We start from the raw sequence: 20,813 nt of genomic DNA, 5'->3' as shown, positions 1-20,813 counted from the left end.
GGGAGGCTGAGGCAGGAGAATCATGAGTTTAAGGCCAACCTGAGCTACACAATGACAAGACCCTGCCTCAAAATAAAAGATAGATTGGGGGAATGTGGTAAATAGGAAACAAAATTAAGGGCCCAGGATCCAAATGGGGAGAAAAAAAGCATTGACAGGCCTATCTTGCTTATTCCTGCTCCACTCTCAAAACATCTTCTCCTGAACTGAATAAATAGTTACTACTTTAAACTACTCTTAAAATAGTTCTTCAAATGATCTGAGATATCCCCCTTGGCATCAGTTTCTCCTAGCCTTAGAAAGTCTGGGCAATGCACCCCATCAGGCAGGGGGGTGGGCACTTTCTCCTTTCACTTGGTGGAACGAGCCAAGTAAACCCCAAGCACAGCACCAGCTTCACACTGGGTACCCCAGGAGGTGCTGCAACAAGGATGTGAAATCCAGAAGCTCTGCCTTGAGTTAAGAATCAGGCAAGGGGGGCAGGGCCCTAGGGAGCAGCCCCAGGTTACTGGGAAGTAGGCCTTTGAGGTATTTTCCTGTTTGTACAAAGAAGTTCGGAAACCTCCAAAGACCTCATTTCCTCCACTCCCCACAAAAAGAAGCTTTGACAAATCAAGTTTTTATTTCCAGCAACATTCAGGTAATAAAAACACACAGGAACTCAACCTCACCGAAGAGCTAAGAAGCCCTCCAACACATCACCCAAATTCTTAGCATACACATACACACACACACACACACACACACACACACACACACAGCTCAGCAAAGAGCCAAGTCTAATACAGGCATCCCACAGCCCTACAGACATCTGAAGACGGTCTGTCCAGTTGTTCCAGCTAAAGGAAGGTGATGGCTACCAGTTCCAGCTTTCTTTTCATCAGTGGTTTTAAATCTTTTTTCTCCACATTTCCTGAAAGCTTTCCCACTTTCTTATGCAGTCTGCTTGCATTCAGGAGGAAGACAGACCAGGAGGATCCCAGTGGCACTTTTCTTGGGGACATGGAAGAGACAATGTCGCCATCAAACACTTTAGCAGCTCCTCTCTCCAGTCCCCACTCCAGAACAGCCGGCAACAGTCCTCATTCCAGGAAGAGAAAGCCCAGTTATCAGGCTCAAGATCCTTATTCAAAGGCCACTATAGGCCAGGCAGTGGTTTCGGATTCCTGGGAGCCCTACCACTCTTGCTGTCTACCTAGAAGGGAAGTCATCAGGCATACAGGACTCCTGCCTGATCTCTTGTAGAAATGGGAAATGAAAATTTTAAACAAGTCTCAGGCCACTCAGTAGTGGTAGGCAAGGAAGGGAGGGAAGGAAAGAGGGAGGTGCACATTGCTGATGCTATTAAAATCACATCCTAACTAAGATAAAAGTGGAGGGGTCCTGTGGGGTCTAAAAGACAATTAAGGTATCCGGTGAAACTACAAACATCAGGGGCCGGAGTCTGGTAGCACCTGAGTAGGGCAAGCACAGAGATGAGCTGGACCAGGTCACACCAGGAATGATGAGGTCTGTTTGAACTCCCCCTGGGGAAATAAAATACACAGTCAACACCACAGTCTTCTTTAGCTAATGAAGACCCAAATATAAATCCCTTCACTTTAGCTGAGAGACCTCCCCACTCTAGGGCCGGCATACTCACCTCACTTCGAGTAATAGGTTGGCTATAAATCACCTTCTTAGCTGTCGAGGTCCTGTGGACAAGCCAGAAGTTGGAGACACTCAGTCCCCAAAAGTGTTCATTAACCTCTCCTCGCCATGTTATGCAGTCACATAGAGTTGAGGTAGAGAGGTGTGGGCAGAGGGAGATAGGACAAGCCCAGGTGAACAGGAGTGAATAGAAATCCAGTTGTCCTCCCTCCAAGATGGCTGACATTACCCCCAACCCTCCTCCCCACTTCTAAGGCACATCTCAGCTTCAAACCACACATGTTCACGTTCTGATCCTTGGAGAACCTCAGGACAGCACCTCACTCACCCTTTCTTTGCTCCTGAAAAAGAGAAACAAGAAAACCATGAGTTTCAGCAGGATAGAACATGGCATGGCATTGGAAGGCGGGGGAACTAGTGTGTAGCACTTGATATAAATTAGATCAAGTGATCTGTGCTCCCCAGTAAGAATGCCAGCACCCAGAGCACAGACGGCTCCTCACTCAGACGGCACCCACAAGCCATGCTCCCTGGGGACAATACAAAGGAGAACCTCCGAGGGCAAATACTTACTGTAAAAGTAGCCTCGGCTATAGGCAAACCAGATGCCAAAAATCAAGACTCCAAGGAGAAGCAGTGCTACGATGACAGCTGCCACGATGCCCCCCACATTCAGTTCCACTGTGAGACACAAACCAGAGGTCAGGCACAATTGCACAATTGTAGAACTGACAGAATAGCCAATGGCCAGATAAAAAGCAGACTCCCATCCCCAACCCAGCCCTGAGCTCAAGTGCCTGCATATTCTTACTTACCAGCTTCCATGCGCACAGCAGCTGATGTCATGGGTAACCCAAACCCATTCATTGCCTGACAACTGTATTCTCCAGTATCAGAGGCTGTCACAGAATCAAAGACCTGGAAGGAAGAAAAAAATTGGTTTCTTGCTAGAAAAACCGAAGTACCTACCTTTTATATCTCCTGACCCTAACTCTAAGTTCACTTTGCTGTTTGTTCTTCCTCCCTACCATTCCAGAACTGTGTCCCCCCTCAATCATTCACCCCTACCCCATCCATACCAGTTCCCCTGACTTGGAATCCAGGGTATAGGAAGAATTACTGAAGGCACGGCTGCTCTTGGGATCTGTAGGCATCAGTACACCATCTTTGTACCAGTAGTATTCAGAGGGTGGGGAACCATCTTCTTCTGAGCAGGTCAGCACTGCCCGGCTCCCAATGGTGACAGAGGAGGGGATGTTGACTGTAGGCATAGATGGAGGCACTAGGGAGGGAGAGATGGAAGGAAGACACTGAACACACAGACAAGGATGGTTCTATGAAAGTAGGTAACAGACTACCCAATCCAATAAACTCTAAGCGCCCACCGTTATTCCCTTAATTTCCACCTAAGCAAGGGCTCATCTCCTCTCTGGTGGCAGTGACTCCAAATATCCCTCCTGACGGGCATTTTTACCATCAAGGAGTTCTAAAGCTAGGCAGTCTGCTATGGGTTTAGGGAAGCAACTAGTTTGAGGCCCACGCAGAAGTCATGTGGTACATACCAAGTACGATGAGCTGGATGGTGACCTCCCCATAGTTGTTGCCACCTTCTTCAGAGACCATACAAGTATACATCCCAGTGTCTTTCCGGGTCACAGAATCGAAGGTGATGCCACTTGGAGAGAAGGTAACTCGGTTCTCATAGGAAGCTACCAAGCGAAGGAAGCAGAGGCAGAGATGGGATGAACTGGAGAGCTAAGCGAAACTGATGAAAATGGTGCTCAAGGTAGGGGGTGCCCTCTTCTTCCTCCAGAAAGGAAACTGGGGAGGCTACGGAGGGCTGAGCTGCAAGGGTGTGCCCCTGCCCTGGAATCCAGGTTGAGTCAACTGCTTCACAACCTCAGCAATCAGAAAGAAGGTGGCGCAACTCACCCGTGATCTTGTTGTTATAGCAAACCAGGCTGGTGGTGTCACCGTGGACAAACTTCCATTCCACACGGGGAGAGGAGAACCCAGAGTAGGAGCAGGACAATTTGATCGCTGCAGACAGGACCACAGTGTCAGGAAGGAAGAAGCCTCAAAAAACAGAGAAGGTGGGAACCAGCCCCAAACCACTGGGCTCTCCATGCTCCCTGCCCCTAGAGGTCTGGTACCTTCTCCCCCTCACACCTACCCTGCCCCACCCTCCCCACTCTCCAGAGCCCCACCCCACTCACATTTATTCTCAGCAACTCGGACAACAGATTCAGAAGTGTACACTGTACCCTTGCCCAGCACCAGAGGGCCTGAGGAGAAGAAAAGAAGGCTCAATCAGAATAGGGTACAGACCCAGCAGATGGTCTGTGATCCTAAGATGTAAGGAGATTCAGGCTCCTCCCAGCTTGGTTCTCACACCCTCTGGCCACTATCTTAAACATCTTCAATGTGTTTTGTTACAAAGACAGGCCAATACACTTCTATCATGGAAACAAAACATTTCTTCCATTTTAAATGGTTTCCTCTATGGCTCCCAAAATCTAATTAAATTTCTACTAGTCCAAGGGCAGCTTCCAGAAAGACATGTCATGGTTCAGAGAAAGCTTCTCAACCAAAGATTGCAGCCACTTGTCAAGCCAATCCTGGAAGGTTTCCAACAAGTTGGAGGCAAGGTGGGGAGGGAAAAGGAGGACCCAGTAATGAGGATAATAATAATACTTGACATTTATAGAACATTTGGTGCTTTTTAAAGTGTTTTCAGATACATTACATCATTTGATCCTTGAAATAAGCATGACATATCACCAGGCCAGGTATTATTATCCTAATTTTACACAAGGAACTGAGAATAAAGAAATGTGCCTAAGATCACAGAGCTGGTTCTGAGATGGGGCTCAGATCACCTCATCACAATCTCTTGGGAAGAGACCATGCAGAAACTGTAAATATAAGTCTAATCGGAATTGTCACTACGAATCCCACCCCATAGTGAATATATCCTAAAAAAAATTTATAACAAAAAAGGAATCTACACACACACACACACACACACACAAAAGAATCTCTTCCCTTCCAAATAGAGGAAGAAAAGGTGGGTGTGGGATGGGGTAGAGGAATGAGATACCAGAGGCTAAATAAATAAGGAGTTGAGGAAGTAGGGAGGGACACAACAGTGGATAACAGGATGGTAAAAACACCTGCACAGGACAGGCCCAAACTTGCCAAGTTAAAGCTCATAAAGGATTCTGAGATCACAAGATAGGGCTATAAACCTGTACTTACACAATTACCCCCATTCATGTTTTCAAAGCTCAAATTAATGAAGTATGCTTTATTTATAGCTTTATGTCAGAGCCCTGTCTTCTTAGATAAATGTATAAAGATGTGCAATACAAGCATATCTGTTAAATTCAAATACATTTTCCTTTATTTAAGCATTCACGTAACTGAATATAGTCTCTGGTCCCTAACACTTCCTTTTCTCATCAGAAATGTGAGGCGGTTTGATCTATATGGTCACCAAAAGTCCTTTAGTTTTTCTCTCAAGCCCCCTTGGCATTTCTGTTGATACACATACACACACACACACACACACACACACACACACTCACTTAAATCTCACATAACAACACTGTGAATTAGTACAGATATATATTTTCCTCTCATTTTATAAAAAAGAAAATTAATCTCAAATGTTAAGAAGTTGATTGGCCCAAGGAAATGGTAGAGCTGAACTAGTATGCAGGTTTCTCTTATACTCTTTTTTTCTTTTTTCTTTCTTTTTTTTTTTTTTTGAGACAGGGTCTCACAATGTACCCCAGGTTGGCCTCAAACTTTCAATTCTCTTGCTTCAGCCTCCCAAATGCATATGCCACCATGCCACACCAGTCCCCCTATTTTGTTATTTATTTATTGGCAGCACTGGGATTTGAACTCAGTGCCTCATACTTGCTAGGTAGGTGCTCTAAGACTTGAGCCATATCCCCTTTTTGCTTTTAGTTATTTTTAATTTTGCTTTTATTTTTTTGCCCAGTGCCTGCCTGGACTGCAATTCTCCTATTTATACTTCACACATAGCTGGAATGACAGGCGCACACTACCACCTCAGCTATTGGTTGAGATGGGGTCTCAACAACTTTTTGCCTGAGATGGCCTTGAACTATAATTCTCCCAATTTCTGCCATTGATTTAATGGAGGTAAACTGTATAAAAGTTAGGCTCATTTTATCTATAGATTATTTCTAATATTACTTTGTATCTATAAACTTGTCATTACATTTTAATGTCAAATTTACACTCAAATGTAATAACAGATGTGGACATTAAACCAAATACCCTTTATTAAATTGGAAACCCTTCCCGAGGATGTGAGTCTCCTACTCAACTTTCATGAAGAAAGCTGATAATAGCTGGATAGCCGAGCCCCAGTGGTTCACGCCTATAATCCTAGCTACTTTTGGAAGGCCAAGATTGGGAGGATCGAGGTTCAAAGCCAGCCCTAGCAAGTAATTCATGAGACCCCTACCCTACCCTAATCTCCAAAATAACCAGAACAAAATGGACTGGAGGTGTGGTTCAAGTGATAGAACACCTCTTTGCTTTGCAAGTACTAAACCCTGCATTCAAACCCCAGTCCCACTAAAAAAAAAAAAAAAAAAAAAAAATTTAATTTTTTTTTTTTTTTTTTGCCCAAGTCAACCTTCCCTGCTTCAATAATGGAACCTTGTTTTCAAAGAGTCTTCAATTTTCAGTTTTGCAATTGGCATCTAGAGGTATGTACTGTGATGCTTGAATCAGATCTCCCTTTGCAATGAGGGACTTACTGCCCCAGCTGCTAAGGGTGCTCCCAAAGGAAGATTTAGTCTATCTGCCCTCTTTGAGGACAGCCAGAATGCTGTCTTGCCCCAGCACCTGCCTTCTACCAGGTGCAACCAGGGCCCAAGAGTTGATCAACACAGAAAAGGCAAAGTGTAAAACTCTATCTCCCAACTCCCCAACCTGGGGCAGATCTGAAAGGCCATTTCAGCTCTGAAGTTCCCTGTGGGGTAGGCTGAGGCCTCATGTGACTACAGTATAACTCAGACTCTCCCTCTGCCCAATCTTGCTCTCGTCCCCTCCTTCCCACAGGTGTGGATCCTAAGAGCACTCCCTAATAAATGTCTTATGTGATAATTGATATATCAGAGTCAGCTTCCCAAGAACCCAACCTGCGACACCACCCAAGTAATGAGCAGCATCTAATTAAACAAGAAACTAGCTTCTGAAACACACACATCCATCACAATGAATGAATTTTATGGTTATTCCTCTATCACTTCTGACTTTGGCTAAGTTCTTTTTTAAGTCCTCTGAGATCTTCAGATCTAAAACACATTCACGAATTACAGCACATATATAACAAACACATTGGCTACAGGTATATTCTCCTCCTCATTACCTAACTTACTCTGGACTTCTCTTCTGTTACAAATACAGGCACCTTCACCTCAAGGTCCACATGATGTTAAGACTTCCTGTCTACAGTAGCCCACTTGGGCCAATGCCCAAAAGTCTACTGTGCGGGTATATTGCCCCAGGAGTTGAGTCCAGCCCTGTCAATCACCCAGGAGTTGAGTCCAGCCCTGTCAATCACCCAGGAGTTGAGTCCAGCCTTGCCAACCAGCCACTCCTATTCACCCACCACAGGACACCTCAGCTGCCCTGGTCCACAGGTCCACATTCCCCTTCTCATTCCAGAACATGCCTCTGGAACAAGACTGCCTGCATTCAAATCCCAGCTCTGTTACTACTAGACTGTGTGAGCCAGGCAAGCCACTAAGCCACTTTAAACCCAGTTTGTCCACCTGTAAAATGAGGATGACAACAGTTACTATATCAAAGTGAGGTTAAGCAAGGTAATACAAAGTGCTTAGAACAGTGTGTGACTAACAGAAAGCACCAAATAAGTATTATAATGTATTATCATCTAACTATAGACCCTCTGTATACACTTCTGTATGTTTCTGACGTCAACATTTCAAGACATTTAAATAAGAAATAAATAGTGCCTGAGAAGTGATCACACTCCAGCCCACCAAACTACCTCTCTCCTGCCATTGTGACTACTTATTTCTTTCTTACTTATTTCTCCTCAGGGAGGCTCTCTTCTCTAGAACCTTCACAGGTGGAATAGCAGGGAAAGGGACTCTCCCTCAGGACAGTTTCCCTGCCAATATCTCATCAATTTATATTTTCTCTGGCCTCGTGACAGTTCCCCTTTTGTACTTAACCTCAGACCTATATTCGCCATACTACACAAAAGCATACAAATGTCCTACTAATGCATGTGCTAAACCAAACCAGAGGGGGAGAAAAAGAAGAAAAAAATAAATAAAATAAACAAAGTAGAGAGAAATTTCATCCTCTCCGTTGTGTAGTTTCTTTCTTTTTTCTTTTTTTTTTTTTTTTGGTGGGACTAGAGTTTGAACTCAGGGCTTTGCTCTTACAGAGCAGGCTCTCTGCTGTTTGAGCCACTCCTTTGTACAGGCTGGCCTTGAACCTCGATCCTCCCAGTCTCAGCCTCCCAAGTAGCTAGGATTACAGGCACGAGTCACCAACACTAGGCTAGTTTCATCTATTTTGTTTTGTTTTGTTTTTTGAGACAAGGTCTCTCTACATGGCCCAGGCTGGCTTTGAACCCTCAATCTTCCTTTCTCAGCCTCCCAAGTGCTGGGATAGCAGGAATACACCACTGCACCTACCCCATTTACTCTTTTAAGTTCCCGATGAGAAAACCCACAAGGTTAAAGATTAGACTTTTGGCCTGCTAAAGTTTTGGGTCCATGAACAGAAAATCCATCCTCCATCTCAATGCCAGAAGAAGAGCTAACAGTTAATATATGGCTTTAGTATATGCCAGGCCTGGTAAGCACGTAGCATGTACAGTCATTTCATCCCTATAGCAACTTTCAAAGGTAGGTGATAGTATTGTCCTCACTCCCATTTTCTACAAGGGGAGCTGGCAGAGTGGCTCAAGCAGTAAGGGCACCTGCCTAGGAAAAGTGAGGCTCTGAGTTCAAACTCTAGTGCCACCAAAAAAGTGAGAAACAAGTTACAAACCATTTTCTACATGGGGAAACTGAGGCCCACAGAAGTTAAGAAACTTGCTGAAGGCCAAATGGTGGTAGAGAATCAAACTGCAGAGTCTGCGCCACACTACAGCCTTCCCAAAAATGCAAATCTGACCTGTCCTTCAAGGTTTTGATGATTCCACATAGCCTATATGACAAAAGGTAAATTTTCCAACAAGCTAAGAAAGTTCCAGCACCATATGATCCTGTGATAGTTTACCATCCTCCTCACCCACTTTTACTGTTGCAATTTGCCTTACACAATCAAAACTACTTGCACTGCCCAGCAAAGACCTTGCAATTTCACAATCTCTGCCTTTGCCCATGGTATTTCTGTAGTAGAACTCCCTTTTCTTCTATTTATCTGGCTGGCACCTATTCATCCACATTATTTTCTAAGAAATGCCCTACCACACCCCAGTCCTCATGGGGCCAACATAAGACCTACCCGTTCTTAGGCTTTCATTATCCCATGCATAACACTGTCAAAGTGCTTCCCACATTATGGTGACGTCATCTGTAAACATGTATGTCTCCCCGACAGCAAACCCCCAGAGAGCAGAGACCATGTGTTTACTATTCCGATGCTCAGCCCATAGTGTAATTCCCGGTACATGGTGGCACTCCACAGACGTTTACCGAATGATGCAAAGCATTAACAAATCAGGTCATAGCAGACCACCTGCTTTAACATCTACTTTTTCAGGTTTATCGACAAAGTTAAACCCTGTTTTTTAAACTGATAGATGAGGCATGACCAAACGAAGAAAAAAACAAACCTGATGAAAAGCCCAATCTCTTTAAAATTTTAATATTAATATAACCTCTTTAAAAAATATTCAGTTTTGGACTGGCAGAGTGGCTCAGGTGATAAGAGTGCCTGCCTAGCAAGCGTGAGGCCCTGAGTTCAAACCCTAGTACCACCAAAAAAAATTTTGAAATACCATTCAGTTTTATCACCTGCTTAGCAAGTTCAAGGCCCTGAGTTCAAACCTCATATTACCAAAAAAAAAAAAAAATCAGTCCTCAGGAAAAAATATAAAGGCTCTATTAATTAGCCCTTTTTAAAATGTAGTTTTATATCTTTTTTTGTTTGTTTGTTTGAACTCAGGGCTTCGTGCTTGTAAAGTAGGCACTCTACCACTCAAATCACGCCTCCAGTCCATTCTGATCTGGTTATTTTGGAGATGAAGTCTCAGAACTATTTGTCTAGGCTGGCCCTGAATGGCGATCCTACAGATCTCAGCTTCCCAAGTAGCTAGGATTACAGGTATGAACCACAAGCACCTGGCAGTTTTTATATCATTTTTTAAAAATGTTTTTAAATGTACTTGTTTTAAAACAAAATTTAAGTTGTCTGCACATGTGTGATTCCCATCTGCTAGGCTGTGAACGGGACTGATTGCTACTCCTAGGCTTGCAGTGCATCTGCAGGTGTCATAGTGATAAAAGGTTGGTTGTGCACACAGACACCTACACGCCTCCAAGAAAAGTTTGCAGAACCAAAGGTGGAAGAAGTACCAGGAGTTCTTCGAATCAAGGTCTAAAATACCAGCAAAAAAAGTGGGAGAAACCCTGTGATTGGTTGTACCATGTCAATGAAAAGAGAAAGGGTGGGAGTTGGGTGGGGTTGGGTGGACAAGTCGGACAGTGTCACTTGTCACTTAGGATAAAGCTAATGTCAGCAATAAAAATTTACCATGCTCATTAATTTGGGATTCAATACACAAATGAGCCAGACGCTGGTGGTTTAAATTTGCAATCCTAGTTACTCAGAAAGCAGAGATTAGGAAGATCAAGATTCAAAAGTCAGCCCAGGCAAATAGTTCGTGAGACCCTATCTCAAAAATACCTAACACAAAAAAGGGATGACAGAGTGGCTCAAGTGGTAGAGCACCTGCCTAGTGTGAGGTCCTGAGTTCAAACTCCAATACTACCAAAAAAAACTACAAATGAGAACTTTTCCCCTGTTATCCCCTAAATTCATGCCTTAACTCCTCTTGAAAATAAAAACAAATGAAGTAGCAGATATAAAATTATATATATACAAAATCTGGGAGATATAGAAAAGCCAAAGTAGATCACTTTGAACTGACATAAAAAAGCATCTCCAGGCTGGGCGAGGTGGTTCACACCTGAAACCCAGGCTATTCCAGAGGTGGAAATTAGGAGGATCACAGTTCAAGACCAGCTCAGGCAAAAAATTAGCAAGACCCCCATCTCAGCCAATAGCTGGGCATGGTGGTACATGTCTGTCATCATCCCAGCTACACAGGAAGCATACATAGGAGATTTGTGGTCCAGACCAGCCAGGACTACAAGACCCTATTCCAAAAACAACCAAAACAAAAAGGGCTGATGATGTGGCCCAGCTGGTAGAGTACCTGCCTAGCAAGTGCCCTGAGTTCAACTCCCAATATCACCAAAAAGCAAAACAACTACCAAAAGAAAAACAAAAAGCCTCCAAAATGTAAAAATATGTAATGTAAAACATTCTATTTCTATCGGTAATAAAAACAACTCCATCAGGCATAGATAGCCATGCCTACAATCTCAGCACTCAGGAGGCTGAGGCAGGAGGATTGACAGTTTGAGGCTAACCTGGACTACATAACAAGACCCTGTCCCAAAAATAAATACATAGCTGAGTGCTGGTGACTCATGCCTATAATCCTAGCTACTTGGGAGGCTGAGATCAGGAGAATCACTGTTCAAGACCAGTCAGGGCAAACAGTTCATGAGACTGCATCTCCAAAAATAACCAGAGCAAAATGGACTACAAGTATGGCTCAACAGGTAGAGGGCCTGCTTTGCAAGCTCAAAGCCCTGAGTTCAAACCCTAGTCCCACCAAAGTTAATTACCCAAGAATATACATTAAGAAATCTCTAAAAATAGATGCCATACATTTTATAGTATGAATTATCTAAAAGATGAGAACACAGCCAGTTTTTCTTTTCTTTGTTCTTTGTATCTATAATAAGCAAGTGTAAATGAACTATTTTAATTCAGAGAAAAAGGAAGTAGGAAAGAGGGATAAAAATGAAAGGAAATAGGGAAGATCATAAGAGGAACAAAGCCACAAAAGAGAGGCAAACTCCGTGACCAAAAAGGACTGGGTTGGGAGCTAGGGGTAGGGACCAGTGACAGAACACTTGCCTTGCTTGCAAGAAGCCCTATTCCATTATCAGCACTGCAAAAAATAAAAAAGAGAGAGGGAGAAAAATGGTAGTAATAACAGCAAATGTGTGGTACACCAGGAAGTGATGTTCAAATAAACTTTAATGGCTAAATGAGGTAACAGATGAGTAAGAAATATGAGACTACTATACCATCAAGACCTGGAGAGGCCAGGTGCAGTGGCTCACATCTGTAATCCCAGTTCCTCAGGAGGCAGAGGTATGGAAAATTGCAGTTTTCCCCATCTCAACGAATGAGTCCTGAGCCTGTTGTGTTGGTGCACTGTAACCCCAGCTATGAGGGAGGTCCAAGGTTGGCTCTGGGCAAAGACCTTATCAGAAAAATAACTAAAAAGGGTGTGCCTCGAGTGGTAGAGTGCCTGCCAAGCAGCACAAAAGAAAAGAAGAAGAAGGAAAAAAGCCACATGAGTCTGATAAATTTCAAGGAGGAAAAAAGGGTAGGAAGAAACCAGAGCAAAGGTAGCCTGGAGACACTGGCTGAGAACAAGAGTTGGTAGGTGGAACCGCAGAGACTTGGAAGAGAAAACAGTAAGGAAAAGAAAAGAATACATGGCCAAAATAATCACAAAGAATAAACAGCTATACCACACCTATAATCACAGCTTCTTGGGAAGCAGAGATCAGGAGGGTCTCAGTTGGAGGCCAGCAAGGGCCAAATACTTGAGAGACTCTATCTCAAAAACACTTAACACAAAACAGGACTGTCTAACAAGCGTGAGGTGAAAAAACAATTAACAGCTAAATCAATCCTCACATTTTCAAAAGAGACATGTCTATCCTCGGGAGAGACATTCCAAGATGTTCCATTGATTTTTGAAACCATGGACAGTACTAGACTATGTTTTTTTCTTATGCATACCTATGATAAAGTTCAATTTGAAAATTAAAAACAATAAAATATTAACAACCGGCCAGATGCAGTGGCACACATCTATAATCCCAACACTCAAGAAGCTGAGGCAGGAGAATCATGAGTTTGAGGTCAGCCTGACCTAGGAAGTGAGACTGTCTCAAAAAAAAAAAAAACCAGTAGATTAACAACAATAACTCATAATAAAATAGAACAATTATAATATATGGTAAAAAAAAAGTTATTAAAAAAACTTATGAATTGTTTCCTTCTTACATCCCTAATCCTGGATTGCTTATTTCTGAAATTTCTCACTTAATATTTCTTTTTTTGATGGTACTGGGGTTTGAACTCAGAACCTCACACTTACTAAGCAGGTGCTCTACCAGTTGGGCCACTCTGTTAGTCCTTTTTTGTATTGGGTATTTTGGAGAAAGGGTCTCCCAGACTATTTGCCTAGGCTGGCTTTAATCCTGATCTCTGCCTCCTGAGTAGCTAGGATTACAGGTGTGAGCCACCGGTGCCCGGCTCCCATTTAATATTTTCAAACTGTGGTTGGCCACAGAAAGTGAAACCAAAGATAAGGGGGACTACTATATAAATCTATACTACTGATATAATTCCTGGAAATCACTATGTATCTGAATAATAATAAAGCAGCAGAAAATTATATTTTCCAAAGTGGTCATGCTTGAACTGGGACGATAGCTCACCTAGAAAAGTGTGAGGCCCTGGATTCTAACTCAAGTACTGCAATAACAACAACAACAACAAAAGGTGAGGGAGGGAAGGAACCATGTTTATCTATGAATTTATCTCTTCCCACCTGCATTGCCTCCCTTTGAATCTGGGCAGGGGCCTGTGACTGCCAAAAATGTAACAGTAGGGGCTGGAGGCATGGCTCAAGCAGTAGAGCACCTGCCTAGCAAGCACAAAGCCCTGAGTTCAAGCCCCAGAACCAAAAAAAAAAAAAAAAAAAAAGAGTAACAGTAGGTGTGATCCATAGAGCCCTCATATTAAATAAAGTTGGTATCTAATATGCATTTTCTTTTTAATTTATTTTTTGAGACAGAGGCTTACTATATGGCCCAGGCTGCTGGCCTGGAACTCATGACCCTCCTGCCTTAGCCTTCCGAGTGCTGGGATTACAGATATGTGCAAGCACATCCAGAACAAAAGTTACTCTTTTCCTCTTTATGCTCTCAAAACACTGTGTGCTCTGGTGACGGCCCCTGGCAGTCTGCTCCACATCCACTTAGCGACTCTTTCTGTAGTCTGTGGGAACAGAGAAATAAGACTATCAAATTCCCCGCCCTGTGCCTTGGATATGAAGGCTCCAATCCACAACAGCAAGGCTATTTCCTTCCTCTCTTTGTTTTCTCTATAGATCCTGTTAATTATTTGGATTTTCCTTAAGTTGCTTTTCTGCCATGAGTTTGTTTAGATGTATTTAAAAAGAAGGAGAGAGAGAAGAAGGAAAAGGAAGGAACCAGTGGTCTCTCTGGTTAAGAATACATCCCAATTTTCCATCTGGGCATATGGACCTCAGAGGACCCTTCAGTAGTGAGAGTTACAAACTCCTAAATTCGCCAGGGGCACGTGCCCAGTTTACCTAATACATCTGCTACCAATACAGTACCTCCAGCCCTATTGGTTTCTTCACCACACCTTGCTGATTGCCTGTCCCGGCACCACATCTCTAGCTCAGAACACAGGAAGCGCCAATGTTTGTTGGCTTAACAAATGAATTTGACATTGCAATACAATTAGAACCTGGATCTAGGGCTTCTGTTTGTCTGGGCTTGCCCTTTCCTCCCCCCACTTAACCTATAGACTGAACCAACTCCTATAGTTCACTGGCCTTCCCAGGACCTGGGAAGATCCACAGCTGGCAGACTGTTTCTGAATGATGCAGTAGAACAGATACAGAATGTGGGATCAAGAAGGCTGTGTGAGAGCAGTTACAGACTGGGCTAGGTCTAAGCAGCCATCTTGGTTGCACTCAGTGTCAGAAAGTAGGAATAGCAGAGTAAAACAGGAGTGCTTTCACTCATCCCTACCTCCTGTCCTCTCTCCTGCTCTGCCCCCTCCCCCAGCTCCCCCACTGCAAGGGAAGGTCACGCCTGCCTGCCCAGGACTCACTCCACAGGCCTGGCATCCAACTTCCTGCTAGCCAGCTGCTTCCTCCTACCCCACCCCCACACTGTGAAACGAATGACACAAGCTGGACTTTAGACAGAAACCCTGCTTATCATGGAGTCCCAGGCAGATGAACACCGGAAAACCGCAATACACGTCCATTCACGCTGCTTCCCATGACCTCCTACAATACTGAAAAACTTCTTCCTCAATTACATTTGCAGTGGTCATCCAGGTTTTTCCTGAGCCTTTCAAGAGGAAGCAGGTTTGAGTTTAGAGATACCTACGGTCACGCCTCAAAGCTAACAGATGTGAAAAACAGCTCCATTATTTCCTAATCTGTCACATAGTATGCACCTTTCAGTCCATCTTCGGGTGGGGGGTAGTGTCAGCCATTTCTATGTCTGTAGAACTCCAGCTGACTGTGTGTAGGTAAGGTGAATCCTAACAGCCAAGGCCACAAGCCCTAAAACACCAGCATGAAAAGCCTCCAGGATACACTAAGTAAAATAAACAAGAGGCACGGTGTGCCTCTTTTTGTGTAAGAAAAAAGCAATATATATTTATATACACATGTATCTCTATAAGAAAACATTGGAAAGACAAATCAACTTAGGGTTATGGGGCGGGGACCAGAACAGGGACCTGTTTTGTTCCCGCTCCACCTCTTTCATACAATTTTGAATTTCAAATCCAGTCAACTATCCCATTCTAAATAAACAATTTTAAAAATCACAGCAGCTGTAGCCCAAACCAGAACTAGGCAAACCCTAACCACAAAGGAGCTAAAGAGAAACGTTGGGAGGTGAAAGCATTCCAGAGCCCAGAGGAACCTGCTAGAATCCCATTGCCACTCATTTCCTCCTTCCCAGCTGTTGCCACTCGCTATTAGTGACTCACCTAGCCACAGTTTTGAGGTGGTCAGCCCTTGATTAATAAGTTAGAAGTATCTAAATGGGCTTGAGTCAGAAACATCAGCAGGAAACATGGCAAAGACTGACCCAGAGGCTTTTGGAACTGAGGAGTTCCAGTAACTCAAGTAAAGAGGAGCAGAGAAGAAGACAGCATTCTAACCAGGGCTACACTTCCTCCTCTATGGTTACACCAAAGACACTCCATCCACTGGCCACTGCCTCTGTGAGAAGCACAAATTCCTCTTCTGCCTGGGAGACAGGTGAACTTCCCCCAAGTGCAGGTTCTAAGTTTCGGTTCACTATGAGTCACCAGTTTTACTCTTCCCAAGCCCAGTTTTCCCAGTTTGTCTCCCCCCCTCCACTACGTTCCTCAGGCTGGTGTTAGCCCTTTGCTTTGTTGTCCATGCTACCTTGCTCTTTATTCTTCCTTCCTGAAGGCAGAGTCCACTGGGAAGAACAACCCCGGAGGGAGAGGAGCACATGGGCAAACTATATATGCTTCAGACTAGGTACCCAAGAAAGAGCCCCTACTTTTTTTTTTTTTTTTTTTTGGTTGTACTGAGGTTTGAACCCAGGGCCTCATGCTTGCTAGTTAGGCGCTCTACCACTTGAACCACTCCACCAGCTCTGTTTTGTGTTGGGTATTTTTAAGATAGGGTCTCTAAAACTATTTGTCCAGGCTGGCTTCAAACAGCAATCTTCCTGATCTCTTCATCCCCAAGTAGCTGGGACTAAAGACATGAGCCTGGTTAGGCCCCTACTTTGGACTCTTGTTATTTGGAATCTCTCTGCTTCCTTTGACCTACTCTACTGGGGACAACATTCTTTCATCCTCACAAAATCCAAAGGGGATAACACCTTCCAGATAGTAATGTAGCTGTTACCCTCATTGAGCCTCAGGACAAGTATTATTACTCCTGTTTTATAGATTAGAAAACGCAGCTACTAGCCTACAGTCACAAGGCAGAGAAGGGAGCAAAGCTAGAACCCAGGTGGGGTGGCCTGGCTCCCTTTCTATCCTCATTTGCACTAACCAAATCAAGTCTACCTACTAACCCCCAAGTCTATCTTGATTTAAAAGTTGCGAAGCCTTCTATACTCCAGATATGTTGCTTCCCAAGACCCACTGTCCTGCTAAGCTAATCCAAAATTACCTCAGGCTCCCCCTAAATCATGGTCACTTGGTTCCCTAAAACACCCTCAAGCTCAAAATAGTGCTATCGCCCATAATTCTTTCAGAACTAGTATGTGCTTATTGTAGTATTATCACAAATAATACAGGAAACTAGGGGAGAGAGAAAAGAAAGAAAGGCGGGAAGGGGATGCAAGGAAGCAGCTCTAGGAAGCTTATAAGCCTGACAATTACTGTCACTAGACTTAGCAGAAACTGTACAAGAACTGGCAGTCTTTAGTACTGGGTACCACACAGAGTGAAAACATGAGTGTGGATGTCAGTAGTATTTTCTAAGATCCAAGCAGAAGGGAAATAGGTGCGGGGTAGGAAAGGACGGGAACTGAAGAAAAAGGGAAATGGATAAGTAGAATGAAAGGGAGAAGTGAGATTGAAAAAAAAAAAAAAACCCAGTTGGAAAGTTTAGACAGTAGATTCTGAAGCAAATAGCTCTTCTGCTGAGGGGTGCCTGAGAAGCTGATTCAGACATAGAAAAAAGAAGTGAGTCAGGAGATTTTGGTTGGGTTCCCAGATTCCACCCTATTGTCGGTCTGGAAAAGTCATCCCCCTTCTTTAGACCTGTTTCCTTATCTGTAAAATAGAATTAGAACTGTCTGTGGTCCAGTCCACCCCAGGGGTTTTGTGTTTTTGTGTTAAGAGTCAAAGGAGTGGTCTACACACCCAGGATACAAAATATATTTCCACCTTTCAAAATCTGAGCAAAATGAATTGCATTTGTAAGACAGCAATATTGATTGTAATGGTTTGTTTCTTTTACACTTCCTAAACACAAACCTGTAAGGGAATCAGAGATTTACACAGAACACATTTTGACACAACTACCCACAGAAGTATGTGCATGAACACTTAAGAATCAGACATAGCATGTGCAGTACCACAAATTTAAAAAATTAAAAGGAAAAAAAATCAGACAGACAAATATACAGGTGCTGACACAGGTTGACAAAGGCATAAACCAACCAACTTACACACGCAGTCTCACATAAACACACCTAGAGACACAGGCAAGCCCCAGCAAGTAAGCCTCATTGTTCCTCAGGAAAGGGAGTTCACAAAGGAAACAAAAACTCTCATGCCCGGCCAGGGTGAGGGCACAGCTTTGGCTGGCAGGAGAATCCAGCCAACCAACAGACACATCCTCCCCCAGGGAATAGCCACTCAGTCAACAACATTTATTAAGGACTCCTAGGTAGTTATTGAGAAAGGAATTTTGAATGCTGTGTTCCAAGAAATTTCAGATTTCAGTTTCATTCCTCTTCAGACTTTGCACTTAGTCACTTTTCCCAGAGAAACCTTGGCAACCCAAAGATTCAGACCCCTCCTGCAAAAGCCGGAGAAGAAGACTTTCACCCCTCCATTAGGTTTCCCCCAAGGGCCCTTAGGAGCCAAGAGTGTCAAGGGGCAAGAGGTCCCGGCTAGCTTCTCTTGATCTCGGATGTCCGAGGGTGCAGAATGGCCTCTCCCAGGTGCATTATAGAGGGGGATGGTTGGGAAGATGTATATGGGAAGAGTCCTCGCGCCCTCGCTCTCACCAGTTGTTGAGGACTGGGAAGAGTGGAACCAGCCATCCCAGCTATTTTTGGACTAAGTGTAAGTGTAAAGAAAGCTCCCAGTGTAAAGGGAAGAGTCACAAGTCACCTGTGTGGGGGAGGGGAAACAGCCACTCTCCAAAGTTGGGGGGAGGAGAAAGCAGAGGGACGAACCAGCGCTGGGGTGAAAGAGGACTAGGAGGGTGAGGCCAGTAGGTTTCCGAACTCCTCCCCTCCCGCGAGCGAGGAGAGTGAGAGCGCCTACCTCCAACCTCGGACCCGACCCACTTACTTCTCCAGAAACTCTGGGAACTTACATAGGATCACCGATGTGTAGAGAAACAACAGTTTCCTCCCGCCTTTCTCCTGTGTCCCCATAACGATTAGGATCCCGACAGGACAACCACGGCCAAAAGCCCCGAGAACAGATAGCCTCGCGACCCGCAGCGCCCAGACTAAACTCCAGCGGCCAGGGTGGGAGGGTGGAACAGTCAAAGGATGGAAGGGTGGAAGGCTGGAAGGGTGGGCCCCGCCCGACTCCTCCTTCCACGTCCGATTGGCCGGCGCCCCAGTCCTGCACATTCTGATTGGTGAAGACGGCCGCCATTCATCCGAGAGATTCACCGTGGCCAGGTGCAGCCCCGCCCGTTACTCCACGGGGTCGGATTGGCGCCTTTCCTTGCTCCAGGAACCTCTGATTGGCCCAGGAGACTGTCGCGTAAGGAAAGGAATTCCTCACCTTCGGCAGGTAAAGGCCCCTTAATTGAGTGGGTGGTGTTCCTGAAGTAGGGACATTCTGACTGGTTGGGTTCTAAATTGAAGCTGGAAACTAGAACGTTACCTCCGAGAAGGTAAGGAAGGGTAGTCGGACTGTGAGACCCAACATAGACTGACTTGGTTTGGGGGTTTTCTCATTGTTTTGTTTGAGTGTAAGTTGCTTTATGCTGCAGAAACTCTGGTCCCATCTCCGACAAGTGAAAAATACATACTAATATGGGAAGATGGAGGGAGAAGCCTGGGAGAGAAGTGGAAAGATGCCTTTGACACCATCCCAAACCGGGTTCCAATGTTCATCTCACTAACAACATTCACAGACTTTGATAGAGCTGCGGGAGAGAAGGAAAGAGGAAACAAAAGAGAAGGCAGCGCTCAAGTTCAAGTGGGGAAAAGCAGAATTGCATTATCTTAAGAACTTTAAATAGACATACACAAAACACACCCAGATAATAGAAACTGACGTACACCTGCTCTACAAACATCTCTGGGTGAGTGTGGCTATGCCCTTTACACATATTTGATCTGTCAGCAGAGCCAGGGCCGTACATAACAAAATTATTTTTCTTCTCACTGTGACTAATGGTTGGCTGCTAACTAAGCCTCTTTTTTCTATAAATTGTTGGCACCCATTCTTTCTGTTACTATTTATATTGTTAGATCATTTTAAATTGAAATCCCTGTTCATCATCTTTACTATTTGTAGTTCTTTATTTTACAATGATTTAATCTTTAACAATGCTAAGTATACCCAAGTTGCCTTGTGAAATAAACTTCCTATTGAGGTGAAAAGCCCACACGTTAGACAAAAGCATGGTTTGTTTTTCGTTTTGGTTTTTGACATTTTGCCTCTTACCTTCGTTAGATTACATACATCATTCCTTTGTCTATGTCTCAGGAGCCAAAAGTCTCCACTTCTGGTCTCACCCAATTTAAAGCAATGTTCTTCAAGCACCTACTGGGTGCTATAGGGAAATACAAAGAAATACAAACTACAATCCCTTACTGAAAAGTTTACAACCTACTTTCCAGAGGAATACAGGAAACAAAACAATATATAACACAAAGAGAAACTTTGTATTACTAAATTGAAACAAACATTTGGATGCCTGCCAAGTACAAAGGTCTGTTCTTTACCTTCAAATGAATTTAAAGTGTTGGGGAGAGGAACACATACAGAAGCTAGATAAAGAGTAGGGAAGAGAAGAGCTTGGAAAAGGATGTGGTTGTCAACAAAAACTTCAAGATGTAAAACCCTGCGGAGGGGCTTAAAGAAACTCTAGGGACTATTGGGGTGACTGAGGCTTGTTATCCCAGCTACTTGGGAGGTAGAGGTCACTAAGTCTGGAAGCTCCTGCCTGTGATCCCAGCCATGTGGGAGGCAGTAAGTATAAGGATCATCAGCACAAAGCCTACCCTGGGCAAAAAAACTTTATCTGAAAAATAAAACAAAAACAAAAAAAGGTTAGGGGTGTGGCTCAA

General features: G+C 44.0%; 1 protein-coding gene across 2 annotated transcripts; it reads right to left on the bottom strand.

The window, feature by feature from the left end:
• Positions 1-603: 603 nt before the first annotated feature.
• F11r (F11 receptor) lies at positions 604-19,154 on the bottom strand. 2 transcript variants are annotated; one of them, XM_020174325.2, is made up of 11 exons: positions 18,875-19,154; positions 3,867-3,935; positions 3,583-3,690; positions 3,213-3,359; positions 2,730-2,932; positions 2,466-2,568; positions 2,224-2,331; positions 1,979-1,991; positions 1,643-1,694; positions 1,455-1,526; positions 604-993 (listed from the first exon to the last, which is right to left on the bottom strand). In XM_020174325.2, exons 1-10 carry the CDS (start codon positions 19,137-19,139, stop codon positions 1,491-1,493), a joined length of 1,104 nt encoding a protein of 367 aa, XP_020029914.2. In that variant the 5' UTR covers positions 19,140-19,154; the 3' UTR covers positions 604-993; positions 1,455-1,490. The 2 variants fall into 2 exon arrangements, with proteins under 2 accessions (XP_020029914.2, XP_020029913.2); XM_020174324.2 differs by having other exon boundaries at positions 604-1,526.
• Positions 19,155-20,813: the final 1,659 nt, after the last annotated feature.

This window comes from Castor canadensis, chromosome 11, assembly GCF_047511655.1.
Source record: "Castor canadensis chromosome 11, mCasCan1.hap1v2, whole genome shotgun sequence".
Classification (NCBI taxonomy): domain Eukaryota; kingdom Metazoa; phylum Chordata; class Mammalia; order Rodentia; family Castoridae; genus Castor; species Castor canadensis.
Note: the sequence above shows the minus strand (reverse complement) of the source record. Positions and strands in the feature narration are given on the sequence as shown.